General features: G+C 37.7%; 1 protein-coding gene across 1 annotated transcript in view; it reads right to left on the bottom strand.

Annotated features, from left to right (window-relative positions):
* SMURF1 (SMAD specific E3 ubiquitin protein ligase 1) overlaps positions 1-23,986 on the bottom strand; it is a 117,413-nt gene that overhangs the window by 30,644 nt on the left and 62,783 nt on the right. The window contains exons 3-8 of the mRNA XM_044678733.1: positions 7,998-8,036; positions 4,845-4,953; positions 3,002-3,135; positions 2,786-2,851; positions 1,504-1,579; positions 388-626 (exon numbers count right to left, since the gene is read on the bottom strand). Of these exons, the coding sequence (XP_044534668.1) occupies positions 388-626; positions 1,504-1,579; positions 2,786-2,851; positions 3,002-3,135; positions 4,845-4,953; positions 7,998-8,036 (663 nt within the window). The remainder of the gene's footprint in view (positions 1-387; positions 627-1,503; positions 1,580-2,785; positions 2,852-3,001; positions 3,136-4,844; positions 4,954-7,997; positions 8,037-23,986) is intronic.

Below are 23,986 nucleotides of genomic sequence, written 5' to 3'. Positions count from 1 at the left end.
TGTAGTTTTTTAAGGAATGGTCGCCTCTTTATTTTCACCATGATACCATTCTTTCTACACTGGAATTATGGAGCACAACAAATCTCTTATTGGCCCAGAGATCATTTTGGGTCTACTCACCCTTTCTTTTTCCAAGCATTGCCACAATGTAACCTAGAGGGCAGAAACTAGTGCTGACAAGCCAAAGCAAGATTCACTATCACCTTCTTAGAGGCTTCTCTTCAAGTTTATGCAGAAAGCACCTACAATATCTGAAGCCTGTTTTCATTCCTTTCCCCAAACAAAGCTATTACAAATGCAAGTAAATAGTCATGGACCAAAGGATGAAATAGATTTTTTTCCCTAAGTGAATTGAAACACTCTGCCTAATATTACAGGTAAATTTACCATAGCCTTCAGGTAGGTCAGGGGATTGGTGGCCATGTGGTCGGTTCTGAGGGGTCTGGATATGACCTCGGACCTCTGGGTTTCGAAGTCTCTGTGCCTGAAGTCTTTGATCCTGGCTTGGAGATTCCACAAATCTGCAATTTCCTCCACCAGCAGCACCAGTACTGTCTGTATATGGGGCTGGTTCCTCCATAAAGCAGCTAAGTGGCCTTCCAGGACCCGAGTCTTCATATACCGTTCTAAAAAGAAAAAAGTCACAATGTAAAAGAGGCCAAAATTTTCAAGTTAGCAAATTTGGAACTTTAAAAATTAAACTAATTTCATCACATACATTAAATGTATTTTCTTTATTTTGTCTTTTTATTGGGTCCCACTCATTTTGATCTACAACATTCACTGTGCATCAGTTAACAATCAGTTAACAGAAAAGAGAATATATTTCAAGAATTCAAGGTTAAGGGGGCAGCTAGGAGGCTCAGTGGATTGAGAGCCAGGCCTAGAGAAAGGACATCTTGGGTTCAAATCTGGCCTCAGATACTTCCTAGCTGTGTGACCCTAGGCAAGTCATTTAATCCCCATTGTCTAGTGCTTACCTCTCTTCTATCCTGGAACCAATATACAGTATCAATTCCAAGACAGAAGCTGGGGAACCAACCAACCAAATAAATAAAAGAATTCAAAGTTAAAGGAATTTATATTGGAAATGTCATCTAGGTCACCAAAAGCTCCTTTCTAGGGACAGTGGCAATGGAAAATCAAGTTTGCTCACATGACTAAGTACAGTACAAGAAATGGGAATCTACTTTTCCTCAGTTAAAATCCAAATAACCATTGTTATATTTTTCCATGTAATTTATTGTATAAAATGCAATTCTAATTTAAACAATTTTTCAGCTTAATCTTTACTTTTCTTGTTAATTTTATAGACAAGTTTATATTTTGTAGACTATTTTCTTTTATGGGCAAGAATATTTGTTTACATAATTATTCTACTGAATTTTAATACTTCCAAAACATTCGGCAGAGTGCAGTGGTGTATAAAGAACCCATCTGTCATACATGTGGGGAGTCAGCAAAAGCAGGGAGCCCAGAAGTCATCTCTTCAGTTATACATACCCTTCATTTTCTAAGAGTCCTCTGCAGTCCACAACAGAGCCTCCAGTGCCTATTCTGTCTCGAGTCTGTAAACTGACTAAAAAAGCGAAGGAAATCGTATTAAAACCCAAAGGTAATGAGAACCACCGTGAATTCCAACTTTCAAAAGTGTGAGGCAGTGAGGCAAATGCATTGGTATAACCCCAAGTAGGAAGCAATATCTCCTATCAGAAGACACTTCCTCTGTAACAGAGTATTCCTTGAGACCCTTGCTAGTTCAGGTCAAAAAGAGGTACTGTATTTTTCAAGCTAGCTCCTCAAGTTCTGAAGTTTTAAAAGATGATGTTTACTTTGGTTAAATAGGAACACAGATGAACACTGGAAACAGTCCAAAATGTAGTATTAGTTTGGATATTCACCACCACTAGATGTCACCAAAAAGGGAACTGATAAAACTTTGGGGTTTCTAAAAAAATCTACAGAACCTCTTTTTGAACATCAAAAAAGAAACCAAGAAAAGAGCAGGATTGTGTACATCCCAAGTATGTAGATACTTTTAAACTTAAAAATGGCTAATTTATTCATTCTAACCAAATCAAAATCTACCAAAGTTTTCCCTCCAGTGCAGAGTTACAATGTTTAATTGTCACACAAAATCTTTTCAGGTTGCTTGTAGTAATGGTCATTGATTTCCATTCTAAGGAATGACACTGAGTAATAAGGTATGGGCACTATTATAGCAACTCCAGAGCCCTGGTCAACAGTGGCACCAAGCTATTTAGCAAAGCAATAATTTAAAATGAATTACCATATTTAATATGTATGTTAAATGGTCTGCCAAAGTTCCCCCACTTTTTTTGTAACTGAAACTTCAAGTTTTGCTATAGTTTATATTAATACTGAATTCCTTACAACATTCTTTGCCATTCAGGCAACATTTATGAGGAAAAGGATGATTTCCCCAATTCTTCATAAAAAAGCACCATTCTTGCAATTGCTAATTACATGAAACACAGATCAATTAAATGCCCATCCAGATAAATGCACTTGGGATAACCTGTTAACGCCTTTTAGCATTATTGTCATTTTACATTTATCTTGAAATGATAGCACAAAGGAGAAAAGAAAAGGATGGCAATAATAAACACCATGAAATGACAACTAATGATAGGAAATAGCCTCAGTGCCTCTTTTACCCTTCAAAGTGTTTGTGACTTTGAAGGAAAGGTTCTTTCAACACTTGCTGATGAGGACATGTTGACTATATAACACTATGACTTAGCAAAGATGAGAAAATGCTTACCCACTATTTGGCCACGAACTGCATCAGTATCTGTGGGGTTTAGTTTGCATAGATCCAAACGCTGGTCTGCAAACAAAACAATCCAAAACTTAACTCAAGGAAATATTAACTGATGTGTAAGGTAGGAAATTTGTATTCAGTATTCAAATAAACAATGCCTATTTAAGCCTTTTGTAAAATGCATTAAAAGGCAAAAAGCCAACTCTAAGTTCTTACATCCAGTATCTTTTAATCTGCTGATGGCATTGGAGAGAAGACGCACACACCCCAGGAAGCCAGCTCCCTGTTTCTTGTGGATTTTCTTGTGGTTCCACACACTAATGGTTATAGAATCAGTTTTTCCAACATATCTGAAAAGATTGAACAATACATGGAAAACTCAATTTCAGTTCTGGTTCTACATTGTGCCATCTGATTAAAACAAAAGATTCTTCAGAAGAGTGGGACTCCTTTAAATATATAATGCCTTGTATCAGAACTCAATATATGTTGACTGATGGCAGGCTTAACAGTGTGCTTAAAAAACTGTTTTTTATTATTATTATTATTTATCTGAATGTCTGTAAAAGCATTTGGCCAATGGTATACACAAAAAATTCAATTCAAAGAAGACTGAGGGATTAAGCAACTTTTGTGCTCAAAGACCTCTATACAAAATAATGGGGATACAAAAATGAAAGACAATAGTTGTTGCCCTTGAGGAAATTATAATATTTAGAAGAAATAAAACACATATATAAATAAGTATGATGCAAGGTAGAATATGATAAAGGAAAAGGAGAAGTACAAAAAACTATTTAAAAACTGTGATGGAAGATATAAAGGAAGGCTTAATGAATATGGCTGCATCTGAGGAAGGACTGGAATGAGGAACTTGTCTCAGAGGGGAGACAAGAGGAGGGAATGAATTTAAGGCATAAGGGATGGCCTGAGCAAAAATGTATAGAGTAACATGGACTAGGACAAGATCAGAAAATTGTTAGTGAGTCAGTTTGGGTGCTGAGCAGGTATATGAGGAAAAGTAAATAAGATTAGAAAGGTGGTTCGAGTTGGTCTGATTGCCAACTTAAGTGTTCAGAATAAGGAATGTTTTTGAGTAATTAGGGATTTAGTGAGGATTATTAGGAAGCTTATTTTGAAAGGTTAAAGAAGAGAGACCGGAGGCAAAGAGAATAGGATGAGTCCATGATGCTATAGTTCAGGCAAGAGGTGAAAAGGACCTGACCAAAGATGCTAGTGCTATCATAGGGGAGTAAGTAAAGAACAAATGTGAGAGAGCATCACAAAGTAGAATCCTCAGGTATGAGGAGGAGGGTATTAAGACAAAGTTAAAGGCAAATGACTGAGAGTCTGAGCCTGGGTGAGTCAATGGACTGTGATACTGTCACTAGAAAGAGGGAAGTTTAGAGGGGTCAGTTTGGGGTGGGGGTGTAATGTGGAAAGGAGAGGATGAGTTCATTGGATAATAAGATTTAGAGTTTGAAGAGGAGTTAAAAGATATCTAGTCTAACTAACTCCCTCATTTTAAAGACAAGGAATTGAAAAGATCTCCCAAAAGTCACATGGTTAGTAACAGAGGCAGGATTCAAACCCAAGTGAGTGGTGGGCCATAGAGCTTTCTGTCCCAACACACAGTCTGGAGACTAAAAGTTAGGAAAACTTCATAAGCAAGAATTTTGTAACTTAAGTATTTTAAAATGAGATAATGTGGGAAGCAGTGTAGCACAGTGGACTCCAGTCTAGGAGACTTGGATTCAAGTCCTGCTTATAACCAATACCAGCTGTGTGACTGTGGTGAAGCATCTCAACCTCTCAGTATTCCAAGCAATTTTTTAGGATAAGAAGTTATATGAAGCATTCTGTACATTAAGAAAGTCACAGGTCTAGACTTCCTTCTTGTTCTATTTTCCTACGTCCTCCAAGGCATTAAAATTTAATCATCAATAAGAGGAAAAATGACTAGTTCATCCCTTATGGGTTTTGTTTTTCTTTCTCCTTTGTATATAAGGATGTCTCCTTCCAATTTTCCAACAAAGATTTTATAGAATAATCAACTTACAGATCATAATGCTGATTCCACTTAGGATCCAATGTATTTTTCACAGTGTCAGTTGAATGGCACTGACCAGACCCATCAACAACTATTTTTGCAAAGGGATCAGGAAGTCCTAGATGAGAGAAAAAAAGATAACATCTATACTATATTTAAGTAAACCTAATATCGATGATAATAATGGTGGAGCTAGGAGGTGCCCTAAAAATCACCTAGTCCAGGAAAGAACATTTTATACTAACAAAATCTATCCATAATTGAGAAAAAATAAAAAATAAGCTATTTTCATTTGAGGTTCTGAATAAGAGCCCCATCCCCAACAGCATGATGTATTGAAAGTCTAAAAAAAGATTTAAATGATCTAAGTTAATGCCTAAGAATTTAAATACATATATTAATAAATAATGCACATTTGTGTTATAAACTCTTAGGCATCTGAAAAGTAAATTACTGCAAACTAGAGTCTTAAAACATGCCATGGGGTGGGACAGCTAGGTAGCATAGTGGATAGAGCACCAGGCCTTGAGTCGGGAGGATCGGGTTTCAAATCTGGCCTCAGACACTTCTCAGCTGTATGACCCTGGGCAAGACACTTAGCCCCAATTGCCTAGCCCTTGTTCTTCTGTCTTAAGAGGTATTACTAACATAGAAAGGGTAAAAAAAATGCCATAGGGTAACACTATGGAAATAAATTTCATGATCATGGTATCTTTGGGACCTTGGAGATCACAAAGTCCAACACTTCACTCTCAAAATACCCATTCCCACACTCCCATAGGATCCCTGCCTGGTGGTCCTCTTGTAGCTTCTGCTTGAAGAACTCCAGTAAGGAGGCCCTCACTCCCTGATAAGACACATTCCATTCTACTTTGTTGCACATTTATCACGGAGTTTTCCCTTATATTTTGCTGAAAATGAATTCCCCAAATTCTCTACATTTGCCCTTTGGAACCAAACAGAACAATCTCTAATTTAATCTCTCTTCAACATGAAGGTTAGTTAATCTGGACTATCCAATAATAAATCCCTGCTATCAATAACCTTAGATCTCTCTTCTGCCCTTTGGTTAAACTCCTCAGAAATACCATTCTACAACAGGTGCTTCCACTTTCTCTCCTCTCACTGTCTTCTTAACCCCTTACAATCCAGTTTCTCACCTTGCCATTCCATTGAAACTGCTCTCTCCAAAGTAACTAATGATCTCTTTATGGTCAAATCCAAAAACTTTTCCTTCATCCTCATTTTTCCTGACTTTTTTTTGCAGCTTTTGACATTAACAACATCCTCTTCTCTCTTTGGTATTCACTATGTTTTCTGGATACCCCTCTTTCCTGGTTCTCTTCCTACCTATCTGATCACTCCTCAGTTTCCTTGGCTGGATCCTCCCTCAGATCACACCCTCTAACTGCAGTTCTCCCTCAGGGGCCTCTTCTCTTCTCCCTTGACATTAGTTCATTTGATGATTTCATCAGCTCCCGTGGATTTCATGACCATCTCTATCCTGCTAATTCTCAAATCTACCTATCCTGTCCCAGCTTCTCCACTGGCTTCTAATCTCACATCTCCCAACTATTTTTCAGATATTTTTGAACTGGATATCTAAGAGATTTCTTAAACTAAACAGGTCGAAAATGGAATTATTTGTCGTTCCCAACCTCCCCTGCCACTTTCACCTATTACTGTAGAGGGCAGCATGATCCTCCCAGTCCGTCAGGCTCAAAACCCAGAAGTTATTCCATTTCAACTCCTATAACCAATCTGTGGCCAAGGCCTGCCAAATTCACCTCTATGACATCTCTGGAGTAAACCCTTTCTCTCCTTTGACACAGCGTCCACTCTAGTGTAGGTTCTGATCACCTCACACCTAGATGATTGCAATAGCCTGCTGAGGGTTCTGTTTGTCTCAAATCTCTCTCCACTTCATTTGGCCACTAAAAATGATTTTCCTAAGCTTGTCAGAATACTGACCTTTAAATAAGTCATCAGGGAATCTTGTTTACAATATTATTTGGTGAAAAAAAAAGTGTTTGCTAAATAAAAATCAGTTTCAGCCTAAGTTCTATTTTTTAAAATAATGGAGTATGAATGAATTTTAGTATATATGAAAATCCAAACTTAATCACAAAGGTGGGTGATTTTTACTTTGTAAAATGATTTTCTACTTTATAAAGAGATTTACAACAAGATCTCTCTAAATAGCAAGCTTTGCAGATGCATAGGATCACAGAATTAGAGCTGGAAGGAACTTTAGGCCATCAAGTTCAATCCCCTTCATTAAAAGATGAAGCTGAGGGCAGGTAGGTAGCATAAAGGATAGAGAGACAGGTCTGGAGTCTGGAGGACCTGAGTTTAAATCTGGCCTCAGACACTTTCTAGTTGTGTGGACCCTGGACAAGTCACTTAATTCTGATCACCTAGACTGTGCCATTCTTCTGCTTTAGAACCAATACTTATTACTGATTCTAAGATTGGGGGTGGGTGGGGGAAGGTGAGATAAGCTACTGAGGTGCAGAGGTTGAGTGTCTTACTGAAGCAGCTAGGTAGATGGTGCCATAACACCCAGAGCACTGGGCTTGGAGTCAGGAACACTTAAAGAGTTCAAATCCAGCTACAGACCTGTGCTATCTGTGTGACTCTGAGCATGTCATTTAATGAATATTTGTCTTAATTTTCTCCACTCTAAAATGGGGATAAATAAAAGCACTTACCTCCCAGAGTTGTTGTGAGAGTCAAATGAGATAACATTTACTAAAAGCATTTAACAAAGTTCCTGGCACGTAGAAGGCACTCTACAGATGATTATTTCTTTCCCCTTGCCCAGGGTCACAGTATAGTACTTACACAGTTAGGGTTTGAAACAGGATTTGAATCCAGCTCTTCTTGATTCCTAGTCCAGTGCCCTATCCAGTATGTGCCAAAGTTCTCTGTTTGTGAGGATAAGAGAGGAGGTTTTCTTCCTCTGGAGTTTAATAATCTCTAATCTGTGATTACATGGGAATGAAGTCATGGCCAGGATATGTTAGTCCACTCAACAGAGGACAATGTTAGAGAGAACACACCCAATGACCTGATTTAGGCATTTATTTAAAAGGCTTAAAAGTTCATAAATATCTACATGTAAAGAATTTTGTAGGTCAGCAGGAACAGATATTTACTTACTGAAGAAGTCTTTCTTTGCAAGATTCTTGGCACAAAGTACTGAAAAGAAACAACAAAAAAAGAGTTAGCACTGGTGTGAACCAGATTTCACTAAGATTTTTGTTCTATTTTTTTGTAGGGAAAAAAAAATCAACACAAACTCATTTTTTCCTATTATTTCCGTTTCAAATTTGGCACAATATTAAGCAAAACAATGTGGAGGAACTCAAAATGTGCTTTTTCATGATCTTTGACATCAACTCTTCAAGATAATGGAACACTACATTTTAAATTTCATGTTTTGTTTTAGAAACCTACAAACAGCTTTACTCACAAATATCAAAACTCACTGTCCCTGTGTGATCTTTATTTTTAAAATGTTTAAATAATCCCTGTTGCCTTTACTTTATATCTAAGAGAATGGGGGAGGAATAGGAGTTTTTTATGCATTTCTGGCACTGTGATTAAGAATGTGACCTTTGGAATACAACCTTCAATTCCTTTAAAAAAATGCCAATTGTTATACTTCGTTTTGTTTTTTTAAACCTTTACCTTCTGTCTTAGAACTGATACCAGTTTTCAAGACTGAAGAATGGTAAGGGATAGGCAAATTGGGGTTAAGTGACTTATCTGGGTCTTGCTAGTAGTGAGGCCACATTTGAACCCAGGACTTCCTGTCTCCAGGTCTGGCTCTCTTATCTACAAGGCACCTAGATGCCTCTCCTCCCAAGTTCTAGATGCTGAAAATTATACAGGTCCAATTAGATTGTCTTCAGATTAAATGGTTTCTTCCCTTGATTTACTATCCGAAAAGGCAAAATGATCCAAATTGCCTGTCTGCCCATCCTTTATCAATTAACAGCTTCTTATACAACAGACTAAACTGGAACTAATGACTTCCCAATCCATACTTTGTGCCTCAAGACAACTGAATGTGTGGTACAATATTCAATACTTTCTAGTTACTTCAAGAAATGTTTTCTGTTTTGCTTTAAAAAAAAAATAACCTTTACCTTTCATCTTAGAATCAATACTGTATATTGGTGAGAGTGGTGAGAAGGATGCAATGGCGGGGGTAGGGTAAATGACTTGCCAGGGTCACACAGCTAGGAAGGGTCTGACACCAGATTTGAACCCAGGACCTCCCATCTCTGGGCCTAGCTTTCTATTTACTAAGCCACCTAGCTGTGCCCAATAAATATGTGTTGTCAGTTAAATCTGAATGTGTCTGCTAGGGAAGCAAGAAAGAAGGAACAATATATGCAGAGCTTACAAAATTTTTAGCTCAAAAAAACTATTAGCTTGAGTTTCTTCCAATCCTGGTCCTACAATGACTTAAGGCAAGTCATTTACATTTCTCTGGGGCTCAGTTTCTTCATCTGAAGAATGAGAAGGTTGCATTAAATGATCTTTTCCAATTGTAATATTCATTCATTCATTCATTCATTCATTCATTCATTCATTCATTCACTTCTAGGTATCTCACTTCCTCCCTTCCCTCCCTATACCACAGATCCAAATATAAAATTCTGAGTCTGTGAACAAATATATACTGAGTTCTGGGTGATAGGGAATGCCGTTAAAAAAGTTTATATGAGGAGTGCCAGATGTAATCTGGGCTATTTATTTATATACAAAATATGAAATAAATTCAAGGTAGGTTAGTGAGAATAGGGAGTCTGAGTTAGGACATGATGGTGTTGGATCTGAGTCTTGGAGATTTTTTAAGAGGCAGAAATGAGCAAAAAACATATCTTGCCAATGCAAAGACATGGAGGTGGTTGATGGAGTGTCATGTCTGATCCACAGGAAGGCGGACAGTTTAGTTGGAACACAGAGTTCACAAGGGGGAGTAATTTAAAATGAGACTGGGAAGGTTAGTCAGGGTCAAGAGCTTTAATTTTTTAATTTAAATTTTTAAAGGAGCTTTAAATGGCAAAGAAGAGATCCCCTTGAGAGGTGTGTGGAGAAAAGATTGGGGGGGTGGGGCTAGACTTGAGGCACTCAGACGAATTAGGATAGTCAAGTGAGAGGTCATACTTACAAAAAGGTTCACAGCATCCTGTCCTGACAAACCTTAGAAAACCATAAACTACAGCTTTTTTCCTGGTCCCCAACTGCTAGAATCACCCCTGTGATGTGCTCTTCCATCTCATGTGCAGTGTCTTGTTTGTGTCAATTTATTTAAAATGATCTCTTCCTTTAGAGTGTTAAGTTTATGAGATCAGAACATTTTTGCCTTTCTTTTGTATCCCCAGTGTTTAGCACAATGGCACAGTGCCTAATAAATGTATCCAAAACACCAAAAAACAAAAACAAACAAAAATTATATGAACCATTCCAAACACACAACACACACACACACAAAGACACACAGACACTCATAAGCAGTAACTTTGCAAGAAATATTTCTGTTGAATGATGAGGCTGGAAGGCAAAACTGCACAGTTTATTAAAGAGCAAGAAGAAAAGAAATAGAGGCACAAGGACAGCAAGGTGGCACATTGAATAGAGCACCAAGCCTGGAGTCAGGAGGACCTGGGTTCAGATACTTCTTAGGCTAGGTGACCCTGGGCTAAGTCACTTAATCCTAATTGCCTAATTGGGCAACCTTTTGAGCTTGGTGTGTCAAAATTCGCCAAAAAAATAAGCATAACTTGGGCAGTGTGTTACTTCGAGAAAAAAAAACATAATTTTGCAATATTTATAGTTTAAATAACAAAAATATAATCAATAAACAAAAATAGGTAAATTAATATAGATCATCTATAGTTCACAGAGTGTCTACACTACACTACAACAAATGTTTCATCTTCCGCATGTGGCCCCATACTTCTCTGCAAGTGTCATCGAAAATGGCTATGCGTGTCAGCACTGACTTGTTTCATAGGTTTGCCATCACCAGCCTAAGTCCTTACCCTTCTAGCTAAGAGTTGTTAAGTCAGAAAGAAGAGTTTTACAAATAGAAATAGAAGCACCAGTTAGACAATTTTTTTTTCAAAGAGTTTAAAAAGGGAGAAGGGACAGATAGACAAAAATAATAACTTAGAGGCATGGTAGAATTTAGTGAGGTTTGTTTATGATCCCAAAGGATAGAGGAAACATTGGTATGCTTTCAGGCAGTATAGAAGACAGGCAGAGATTGAAAATTAGAAGAAAAGTACGGATGGTGGTGGGGGCAATCTGCTGGAGATGTTAGAAGGGGATAAAATCAAGGATGCATGTAGAAGGGTTGGCTTTAGAGAGCAAAGAGCCACTTCATCAATAGAGATTGTCATTGTCTGACCATCAGTATTCTGCCTCTGTCTGTCATACACCCACACTCTCTTGTAAAACATAAAGGACTCTATAGCTTTTTGCTATTTTTTCCAAGCTCTTTATAATTTGGTTTATAGAGGAAAAATGAGAGACTATACAATAACCAAATTGATATGAGTAAAGCACAAGTCTGATGATATCACTCATTTGCTTTAGTGGCTCTCTATCTCCTCTAGTATAAAATAGAAGCTCTTTCCCATGGCATCTGAGGCCCCAATATAGTCTATCTGCAGCCTACCTTTCTAGGCTTGTTACATGATACCCAAAAACACACACTACATGGTCCACTGTATATTCCTTGGTTCTCATACCCAGCATTCTATCTGGCCTTCATGACCCTTGTACCTGCAATGTACTCACCCCTTCATCTGTCTTTGAGAATTCCCATTTTCCTCCAGGGATCAATTCAAGCTCTATGTTCTATATGAGAGCTTTTCTAATTCTCCTAGTTTCTAATGCCTTCTCCCTCTCAAAATTATTTTGTATTTACTTTCTTTGTGTGGATTTACATGCTATTTATATATAATACAAAATAATATATAATAAGCTAAAATAATGTATAGTTACACAACGCATGCACACAGATACCCAATCTGTATGTGAACATTTTATTTCACACTCAATAGAATATTCGCAAGATGCTTGAGAGCAAGGACTGCTTCCATCAGTCTGCATTACCAGTGCCCAGCACATGAACTTCTTACTGCTCACTGAACAAAGACACATTGTAGCATTTTCTAATGTAAAAGTAATGGGAAATTCTACTGTGCCACACTGAGAGAAATCTCCACAGAGGAAGCAGATTCTCTGAGTCTGATCTGTGACTCATTTCACAATTCCCATGGCTATATAGCTAACTTGTTTTCTTTCAGATTTCCACTATTTCTCTAAGCTTCACCTTCTAATCAGCAGTTCTCAAAGTGTGGGTCAAGGACTCTTGGAGTTCCAGAAACTGAAAGGGGGTCTGTAAAGTCAAAACTATTTTTTTTTAATCCTTGTACTTTTGGTGTATTGTCTCATAGGTGGAAGAGTGGTAAGGGTGGGCAATGGGGGTCAAGTGACCTGCCCAGGGTCACACAGCTGGGAAGTGGCTGAGGCCAGGTTTGAACCTAGGACCTCCTGTCTCTAGGCCTGACTCTCACTCCACTGAGCCACCCAGCTGCCCCCCAAAACTATTTTTATAATAATTCTAAGATGCTTTAATTTCTAACAAGGTAAACACTTACACAAAGTGCATGCTTTGTGTGTGTGTGTGTGGGGGGGGGAAGAGAGGCTTAATAATTTTCAAGGGAGGGGCAGCTGAGTAGCTCAGTGAATTGAGAGTCTGGCCTAGAGACAGGAGGTCCTAAGTTCAAATCCGGCCTCAGACACTTCCCAGTTGTGTGACCCTGGGCAAGTCACTTGACCCCCATTGCCCACCCTTACCACTCTTCCACCAAGGAGCCAATTCACAGAAGTTAAGGGCTTAAAAATAAAATAAAAAAATAATTGTCAAGGGTACAAAGTGGTTCAGAGACCAAAAGGTTTGAGAATCACCATTCTAATGTAAAATAATAAAGCCCAAATTTACGAAACTTTGTATATCAAAAATTTAATCACCTTTTGGATCTTTTGAAATGTCAAGTTAGGCTACCAATCTATTATTAAAATGCAAATAAGAAATTTTCCATTTTTTCAAAACTATTATTTGATATTTTACTAATGAAAATTAGCAGAGAACCTCAAGCCCAACCTAAAAACAAAACAAAACACACAAACTAACAAGAAACTAGTCTTTTGAAAAAGGAAGTCTAGCTACAAATTATTTTTATTTTATTAATAAGTAAAATTATAACCTGAGGCATTAACACTGTGGTAATTTAGGTCAACATGTTTCATTTTTGTCAGATGCCTAAAATGGATATGACACCAGCAAGTCTGTGATGGGTTGCTGATGTTTTTTGCAAAACTGGTATAAAGCTTTTGTAGAGCCAGAAATATGACTATTTTTAAGCTATAAGTTCTCTTGAAAGAAATGCTAACTTATTGGGCAGCTAGGTGGCTCAGTGAATAGTCAGGCCTGGAGATGGGAGATCCTGGGTTCAAATCTAACCTCAGACACTTCCTAGTGAAGAGAACATAAAGAACAATGGAAAAGGAAGTAAGAAATGGAGATGAAAGGTTCTAGTTTTGCAATTGCCTGGGGACAGATTATTTGGCCTTTCTGGATCTTATTTTCTCAGTTTGTAAAAGAGGACAGGAGACAACAGGTTTAGACTGGATGAAATCTTAAGGAATCCTTCCAACTCTAAAATCTAGAATTCTAGGATAATTTTGAATATAATACAGTTTTGCTCTTATTTGGAAGGTAGTAGTATTTCACATGTCCTATTCAATTTAAGGCTCATTACAGTGGAATTTGATTACATCATAAAAGGGAGGCGGTCACACTTATGTTATCTGATAGCGACCTCAGCATCTGCTTATATGCCAAGATTAATTATGGTTACACTGAATTTGATTTAGTTTTTGACACAAAACCTCCTTTTAAAAAACAACTTTATATATATAACACTGGAATAGAAATTGTCTTTATCCATGATGGTAGGTAAGATGATGAAACCAAAATAAGTTGTTATGTGGCGAGGTAAATTGAATAGCATAAAGTTCATCCCTAAGCAGACTGAAAAACTAAGAAAAATTAATCAATGATTCTCATAGTGAATTGTGAGCGGTTGTTGACATCAGACTGATTAACAAAAAAAGAGAACACACTTCTGCTTCAGCTCAACTCTGCACTGCTTTGTCACTAGGGTGGATCACTTTACTGCTATATAACCTCATAGATTCCTAATCACATTCCCACAATTTTCTAATGTGATGAGATTGCATAAGATGTCCGACTGTATGAGGTCCCCGGAAGGTGCTTTATAAGGAAAAGGTATATTCAATTAGGAAGACAGGCCTTTAACAGCTGCTCCCTTAATCAAGATCCAGGGGTTACAAAAATGCCACTTGTGGTCTTACATGCTTGGTTGCATTGGTATGGTTTCAGAACATTTCTTTCTCAAGAAATATTCCCAGCAGCAATCTTTAGTTTCCCTTTTCCTTACACCTAAGTCTAATTATCCCCAATATATTGCCATTTCCTCATCAGTAATAATTCCTATTTATAAGTGCTGTATGGTTTGCCCTTCTTTATCTATCCCTCTGGTCAACCTTAATCAGCTTCCAACATGGGGAATTTCACTATAGCCAGATTAAATATTTCCCAACTGCTGCTTTTTGCATGCCACTACCCATTACAGAGGCGTCCAATGATGTTCGTACTATCAAATCCAAACATCTGCCTGGCTTATGAGGTCCTCTTTATATTTGGCCTTATGCTAGATCCAGTTTCTCATTCCATTCCTAAACAGGAGCTCTCCACTCCAGTCTACTTCCTGATCCCATATATACTATATTCGCTTTTTCTTCATGTCTTACTCATTTTAGTCCCAGAGGCAATGTGGTCCAATAGAAAGTATACTAGCTTTCTGAGTTAAGACAACATTAGTTCAGATCTTGCCTGTGTCACTTACTTGCTACAGGATCTCAGGCAAGCTACTTAATGCCTTGGGGTTGAATTTCAGCATCCATAGAGTTAGGGGCCTACTAGATTGCCTATGGGACCATTTTCAAGTCTGACTGAATGAGCAGAGATCCTATGATCTGAAATATTCTTCCCCCTACTCTTTACCTATATAAAGCCTATCTTTCACAGTGATTAAGTAAACTTTCTAATTAGTTTAATGCATATTCCTCCTTTTTTGAACTAGTGCACTTGCAGGTGACTGTTATTTTCAAACTGTTAATGGATAATAATTTTATAAGCTCCTTAAAAGCAGGGGCATGTCTCTCCTGCATTTTCCATTATTATCGTAAGTTATATTTACTGAGCACTCTTAAGTTTGCACGCACAAATACTCACACACACTCCCTTCCACATCTGGGGGCTAGGGGTATGGAACCCCCAAAATCTGGTTCAACAAATTTTGGCCCTTCCTTTGTATCAGAAATGAAATCTGAATTTTTTCTTTTCTTTTTTTTAATGAGATGTTTAGTGAAAGAGATTGTGTACATTTATAATAGTAAAAGAAAACATTTAATTTCAAAGATAAAATATTGAAATACTTCAAAGATGAAAAATGAAAAAATACATATTTTATGCATTTCTGAGTTTCTAAAGTCTTTCTGCTGACCTTTGTGTGTCATCTGTAGCTTCTGCAAAACTCAAAAATTCCCATTTAATTTCTTCAATTCATAATATGTCAAGATCCCTCTCAAAAAATATTATATAAATCAACAACTCTACAAAGTAGCTTGTATTATCAATTTTTTTAGTTTCCTAGAATATAGTTTACTAAGTTAAAGCTTAAATGGAACCTAGTGTGAGCTAATCCAATCAATCCATCTTAAGTGTCCACAAGGGTATAAAATGAGAAAATATAAGTGCTCAATGAGAAAAACACAAGTTGAATCATCCTAATAATTTGAAATGTCTAAACAAAATTTCCATTCGATATAAAAATGAAGACATCTAATTAAGTCACACGTTTAAGTCCAAGAATTCTGTTTTGTCATTTAATAAAAAATGTCCCTTAATTTGTCAAAGGGGTAAATGGCAGATAACTCATAATAAAGGTTTTATATCTTAAGTTTGTTATGGTCATACTATACTGGATTTTAGCCTAAGTCAGTTATTCACCTGCCTATCTATTCATTCATTCATTCATTCATTCATTTATGATTCTTAACTTCTGATTAGAAATCAATACTAGCATCAGTTCCAAGGCAGAAGGACTTGCCGAGGGTCACACAGCTAGGAGGTCTTTTGAGGCCACATTTGAACCTAGGTTGTTCCAATTCCAGGTCTGGCATTTTATCCATTAGCTTCACCACAGCTGCTGATTTATAAGCTGCAAAATTAATGAAACTCAATTTTTTATTATATCGGTAGAGAAAATGATACTTTCTAGTGACATTAAAACAATCAAATTATAAATACACACATATATAAACTTATAAGTAAATCTTATAAGACAAATCAGAAAACCTAAACTACACATGAAGTTCCACTTTATACTTGCTTTACCAAAGTGAATGAATGTGAATGTGAAAATTCTTTTCCTACTAATGAATTTATAATCAACCAATAAACATTTATTAAGTACCTACTATTTACCCACTTAGCACTATTGTGCTAAGCCCTGGGAACACAAAAAGAAGTGAAAGATGGTCTCTGTCCTCAGTGAGTTTATAATCTACATAGTAAACAAAAAAGGTTATATATAAGATTAATAAAGAATAATGAACAGGTAGAAGGAACCAGAATTAAGAAGGCTTGGGAAAGGATTCTGGTTAAAGATGTGATTTTAGTTGGTTTTTAAATTACAACAAACCTAGCAGTACCAGATCTTAAACTGTACTATAAAGCAGTGGTCATCAAAACAATATGGTACGTTAAAATCAGTGGAAATGTGCATCGGCTATGGGGGGGGTGGGAGGGAGGGTGAAGGGGAAAGTAAGAACATGAATCATGTAACCATGATAAACTTTTCTAAAAAATAAAAATTATTTTAAAAAACAACAACAACAAAAAAAACCACAATACCGTACCGGTGAAGAGAGAGAAGGGAGGATCAGTGGAATAGACTTGGGGTTAATGACATCAGCAAGACAGTGTAAACCCAAAGAGCCCAGCTTTGGGGACAAAAATCCACTATTTGACAAAAACTGCTGGGAAAATTGGAAAACAATATGGGAGAGATTAGGTTTAGATCAATATCTCACACCCTACACTAAGATAAATTCAGAATGGATGAATGACTTAAATATAAAGAAGGAAACTATAAGTAAATTAGGTGAACAGAGAATAGTATGCTTGTCAGATCTTTGGGAAAGGAAAGATTTCAAAACCAAGCAAGAGTTAGAAAAAATTACAAAATGTAACATAAATAATTTTGATTACATTAAATTTAAAAGGTTTTGTACAAAAGCAATGCAACCAAAATTAGAAGGGAAGCAACAAAAATTCTGACGAAGGTCTAATTACTCAAATATATAAGGAGCTAAATCAATCATACAAAAAAAAATCAAGCCATTTCCCAATCAATAAATGAGCAAGGGACATGAAATAGGCAATTCTCAGATAAATAAAAACTATCAATAAGCACATGAGAAAGTGTTCTAAATCTCTTATAATTAAAGAAATGCAAATCAAAACAACTCTGAGGTATCACCTCACACCTAGCAGATTGGCTAATGTGACAGCAAAGGAAAGTGGTGAATGTTGGAGGAGATGTGGCAAAATTGGGCCATTAATGCATTGCTGGTGGAGTTGTGAATTGATCCAACCATTTTGGATGTCAATCTGGAACTATGCCCAAAGGGCTTTAAAAGACTGCCTGCCCTTTGATCCAGCCATACCACTGCTAGGTTTTATACCCCAAAGAGATCATAAGGAAAAAAACTTATATAAAAATATTTATAGCCGCGCTCTTTGTGGTGGCAAAAACTAGAAAATAAGGGGATGCCCTTCAATTGGGCAATGGCTGAACAAATTGTGGTATCTTCTGGTGATGGAATACTATTGTGTTCAAAGGAATAACGAATTGGAAGAATTCCATGTGAACTGGAACAACCTCCAGGAATTGATGCAGAGTGAAAGAAGCAGAACCAGGAGAACATTGTACAGAAAAACTGATACACTGTGGTACATTGAACATAATGGACTTCTCTACTAGCAGCAATGCATCTGATCCAGGACAATTCTGAGGGACTCATGAAAAAGAACACCTATCCACATTTAGAGGAAGAACTATGGCAGTATAAACGCAGAAGAAAAAAAACTACTTGAACAAATGGGTTGATGCAGATATGATTTGGGATGTAGACTCTAAACGACTACCCCAGTGCAATTACCAATAATATGGAAATAAGTCTTGATCAATGACACATGTAAAAATCAGTGGAAATGTGCATTGGATGGGGGGGGGGGGGTAACGGCACGGGGGAGGGAGTAAGAACATGAAACATGTAACCATGGAAAAATTTTCTAAAAATAAAAACTACATTAAAATAATAAATGAATGAATTATGCCAAAGAGGGATAACATACCAGGCATGGGAGAGAGCAAGAGAAAATGGAGAGAGTGTGTCTTGTTCAAAGACAGCTAGGAGTCAGTGCTACTTTATCAAAGAATATAGGGTAGAGGGTTTCTTTGCTAAGAAAACCCTATGAACAGTATGGTCCATGGGTTCATGAAGAGTCAACACATCTGAATAACTTAAAAACAGAATGGGAAGAAGGTGTAAAAAGAATGGAAAGGTAGGAGGAAGCTAGGTTACAAAGGGCTTTGAATATTTTTTTAATTTATTCCTGAGGTGTTAGGAAGCCACTAGCTTATTGAGTTTGGGGCAGGAGTGGTGGAGGTGGGAGTGACATAGTTCAGATGTATACTTTCACTTTGGTGGCTGAATGGTTTCTGAGTTGGTATGGGGAGAGACTTGAGACAAGAGCCACCAGAAGCTATTAGTTCAGGTAAATGAAGTGATGAGGACCTACACTGGACTGGTAGCAGTGTCAGAGAAGGGAGAGTATTTGAGATTGAGATGTTGCAAAGATGACATTGACAAGGGATTGGAGATAGGAGTTGAGAGATAGTGAGGAGTCAAGGAGACTCCTAGGTTGTAAGCCTGAGGAACTGGGAGGACAGTGATGCCCTTTAAGGTAATAGGGAAAGTATTTTGGAGATGGGGGTTAAGGGGAAAGATAATGAGTTTGATTTTAGAGAGGCTCAGTTTAAGATGCCTACTGGACTTCCAATTAAAGATGTCTGAAAGGTAGTTGGAGATGTGAGACTGGAAGCCAGCAGAGAGACTGGGGCAGCATTTGAGAATAATCAGTCTAGAACATGTAATTAAATCCACAGGAGTTCAATGACTTGGTTAAATGACTTGCCTAGGATCAAACAGCTAGGAAGTATCTGAAGCTGGATTTGATTTGGGTCTTGCTGATTCCAGGCCTAATGTTCTATTGACTATGGTATCTGGCTGCCTCTCAACAAGCATTTATTATGCACTTACTCTGTAGTAGACATTGTGCTAAATAAACACTGGGCAAAGAAAGAATGGCAAAAACATGGTCCCTGCTCTAAAGGACCTCACATTCTAACTGACATATAAATAACTAGGCAGATACATACAAGTGGAAGGGAAAAAACCAAGCAGTGATGGGACAGGAAACAAAGAGGAAGAAGATTCCAGGCATGGGAGACAGCTCAAAGAGTCACAAAGATAAGGGAGATGGAGGGTCATCTGGGAGTAACAAACAAGTAGGACAGAATATCCAGCCTGGAGAGTGCATGAACGGGAGGAGAGTAGAAGGTGAGTAGAAAGGTAGAAAAGAGACTGGATGTGGAGGGCTTTCAATATCAAACAAAGGATTTTATATTTTTTTTTCCCTGGAGGAAATAGAGAGTCACTAGAATTCATCGAGTGGGAGGTGGCATTATGGTAATAAGTAACCTTTAGAAAATTACTTTGGATAGTAGCTAGATGGCACAATAGAGAGAGCCAGGCCTGGAGTCAGGAGAACCTTGTTTCAAATCTGGCTTCAGATACTTCCTAGTTGTGTGACTCTAAGCAAGTCACTTAACCCCGTTTGCCTAGCTCCTACTTTTATATCTTAGAATTGATACTAAGACAGGAAGTACAGGGCAGGGTGGTGGTGGTAGGAGGTTGGGGAGAGACAGAGAGACAGAGAGAGGAAGAGGGGGAAAAGGAGAGGGAGGAAGAATACCACTTTGTTATCTGAAAGAAGGCAGCCTGGAGTTTAAAGAGGCTAAAGGCAGAGATGAAGTAGGAAAGTTTTTTGAGGAGTTCAGGTCAGGGGGGATTAGGGCCTGTATTAGTGTGGTAGCTGTGTACCTAGAGAAGAGGAAGATACATCTGAGGCAAGGTGTGAAGGTAGAAATAGCCATATTTGGCCATGGACTGCTATGTGGAATTAGTAAGAATGAGGAATAGGAGGAGACAAAGAGTACATTGTAAACTTGAATGACCAGAAAGATAGAGGTACTCTCAAATAGTAATAGGAAAGTTGGGATGAGGGGTGGATTGGGGAGGGAGGGGGACAACTTGAGTTCTGCTTTGGACACTGTGAGTTTGAGTGGCTTTCAAGATATCCAATTCTAGCTGTCTAAAAGGAAGTTGGTGACATAGAACTGAAACTCAGAAAAGAGATTAGGGGTGGATATATAGATATGGGAATCATTTGTGTAGAAATGAAAATGGAACCCACCTGGGAATTGATAAAATCATGAAATAAGCTACTAATATGGAGAGAAAAAAGAAGAGGCACAGGACAGAGCCTCCTTGATGGAGTTGGTGGGCCTAACCTGGGTAAGGATGTAAACAAAAGAGACAGAATAATGGGCAGAGTGGGGAAACATTGCAAATGGTATTCTTTGGAGTTTCATTTATGCAAAATGCTATTTCATGAGGTGTCGTTATATTCAAGTTGGAATGTGTTTGGAAACGGAAAAATCTTCTCCTGTGATTTCAATAGGAAGACTATTCTATTCCTTCAGCTTGAGAATTATTGAGTAGTCTTGTTCTGCATTCTTATATGACCGCTGCTCTACCCTGGAGGCTGGCACAGCAATGGTAGATAAAATGAAACTTTTGGCCAGAGGCTGTAAACTCTGGAGGCATTTGGACTCTTTAGCTGAAAAAAACCCTATAAAGTCAGTTATTACTATACCATATGGGTTAGTAATTAGATTGATACTCATTTTGATCCTCAGGAAACATAAGAGGCATATTTAGCTGGAAAATATGGCTTTTTCTCCCATTGCTGCCACTGCTCCAAACCTTCTAAATGGTCAGCTCACTATGATGTATAATATTCTTGGGCAGATGTAAAGTACAAGAATGATCAAGTATTTGCAGAATACCTTTAAACTGAGACCTTAAAGTGTCTCTTCAGAACAGAACCTATCAATAATTCATAGGTCTTCAATAAACTACACAGAGTATTTTTTAAATCCCATGTTGGCAAAGAACAGAACCATGAACAGTGCATTTTGGATACAATTTTGTCAACAAAAAATTTCCTTTCCAATATTTTTGTATGGAGAATTAAATTAAATTCTGAGCACCTTTCAACTAAAATTCTATAAAATTTGTATTTATTAGTTATTTGTTACTGGCCCCTGAAAATGTTTCATTGGTTTGTGATTTTCTTTTATATGTCATCATCTCCTCCACCTCCATCTGCACAGAGGCATTATGAATGGCACTGCTTAACTCCAAGGACTGACACTGCCTTCTCAAACAACTCTCATTTTCCAGGTCTCCAAAAGCTCATTTCCTGACAAGTTCATGGTGACTTTCCAATAGGAACTAATAAACAGTTTGTGACTTCAGTTTCTCCCAAACTGTTTGCTTCCAGAACAACCATATGGTCTATATAGTTTAGCCAAAATGTGCGATAAAACTATACTAGCATGTCCACACTGCATAGCGTGGAAGTCTTGTCTTTTGCTTTCTGGCTGTTCTGGCCCCTAAGAGTAAGGACTAAGCAATGGGGGCAAAGTGATTTATCTAAGGTCACACAACTATGAAGTATCTGAGGCCAGATTTGAAACTAGGTCCTCCCAACTCCAAGGCCTAGTTCTCTATCCACTGAGCCATTTGACTTCCTTCCCCCACTTTCTGTCCTAGTATCAGTTCTTAGATAGAAGAACAGTAAGAACTAGGCGATCAGGTTTAAGTGACTTGCCCAAGATCACAAAGTTAGCTAGTTCATTTTTGAATAAAATTTGAGTAGGGTAGGTTTTTAGGGGAAAGTAGATGAAATATCATGCACTATTTTTTAAAGAAACCTTTACAGTCTTTGAATCAATACTATGTATTGGTTCTAAGACAGAAGAGTGGTTAAGGGCAAGGCATTTGGGATTAAGTGACTTGCCCAGGGGTCACATAACTAGAAAGTGTCTGAGGTCAGATTTTAGCCTAGGACTTCCCATGCCTAGACCTGGCTCTCAATCCAGAGTCAATTAGCTGTCCTCCACAGACTATTGTGATAATTAGATTAAGTCTACACTGCCCATCTTTAGATTTAATCACCAAAGGTGAGGTGAGAGCACCTTCAAATGTGCTAGAGTGAGTAACAAATCAGAATCAACTGACAGCCCCCTATGCTTTCTATGAAAAACTGTCTATTGTGATTGGACATGCAGGCTAGGGGAAGGCACTGGAAGTGATGCATATGTGACCCCTTTAAAAGAGGGAGTTGAGTGAGTGAGGTGGCTTCTGGTTTGAAGGGGACCTGAGGGAGTTTTGCTGGTTCGTGACCGAGACTGTTCCATGTGGTGAGTTTAAAGACTGAATCTTCCTGAACTTCTATTAAGAAACTTCCTTTTATAGTCTCTGTGAATGAAGTTTGCTCCATTCACCTCCGGGCCTCAGGCCCTTTAACCCTCTGTTGAGGGTTAAGATCTACCTGGATTAATTAGTGAGATATTCTTATTTTTCTTCCTCTCTCTCTTCTCTCATGTAAATAAACTTCCATAAAAGTCAATTTTGATTTGAGATTATTCTTAATTGAGGACTGATAATAGTTCAATCCTCTGGTGACCATCTTTAATATACTGAACCCATAAAACTCCTTTTTCACCCTTACATGACACATACAAATATTGAACAGTGACCAGTCTAAAGTACAGCCCTTAAAAAAAATTTTTTTTTTAAATTTTTAACTCTTACTTTCTGTCTTAGAATCAATTCTAAGGCAAAAGTGGCAAGAGCTAGGCAGTTGGGGTTAAGTGACTTGCCCAGGATCACACAGCTAGAACCTATCTGAGGCCAGATTTGAACCCATTCCTCCTGACTTCAGGTTTCGTACTTTGTCCACTGTGCCACCTATCTGCCCTTACAACTCTTCTAAGAGCTGTTCTGTTATTAAAGTTGAATAATACAGAATTTTCATTTCTGGAATATTTAAGTAGAGGTCAGAGATGGGCTATATAACTTTTGAGGCTCTATGATGAACAGCTAGGTATTTAGGAGAAAATAATTTCTTTTAACACAGTGACACAGAAAGTAGTAGTAGGATTGGAACACAGGTCTTTCTAATACTAAATTTTCTCTTCTGTCCACTTTGCCAGATGTCACTTTACAGTTTTGAGGTTTACTGATTAAGAGAAATGAAAATGCATGCTTTAACTTTTATAATATGATACTGATATTAAGACCCTATTTGGTGCCATTTAAGCAGTGGATTGAGAACCAGGCCTAGAGTTGGGAGGACCCGGGCTCCAATCTGGCCTGACAGTTCCTAACTATATGATCTTGGACAAATCACTTAACCCCAATTGCCTAGCCCTTACCACTCTTCTAAATTAGAATAGATACTAAGACAAAAGGTAATAGTTTAAAAAAGATGCTGTTTGTATTACCTTTTAGTATTATTTCTATTTACACTGTTGTAGTAATTGTTCTTATAGTTCTTCTGGACACTTTCTTTACTCTCTTACTTCCTTAGTACAAGCCTCCTCTCTTAATTCTTCTTCATCATTCCTTACAGTGCAAGAATATTCCATTAAGATAATAGATTTAGACCTGGAAAGGAACCTGAAAGGTCACCTGGCCCACCCCTCTCATTTTAC

Source organism: Gracilinanus agilis, chromosome 1 (genome assembly GCF_016433145.1).
Source record: "Gracilinanus agilis isolate LMUSP501 chromosome 1, AgileGrace, whole genome shotgun sequence".
NCBI classification, from domain to species: Eukaryota; Metazoa; Chordata; class Mammalia; order Didelphimorphia; family Didelphidae; genus Gracilinanus; species Gracilinanus agilis.
This window is presented reverse-complemented; position numbering and strand designations above follow the sequence as displayed.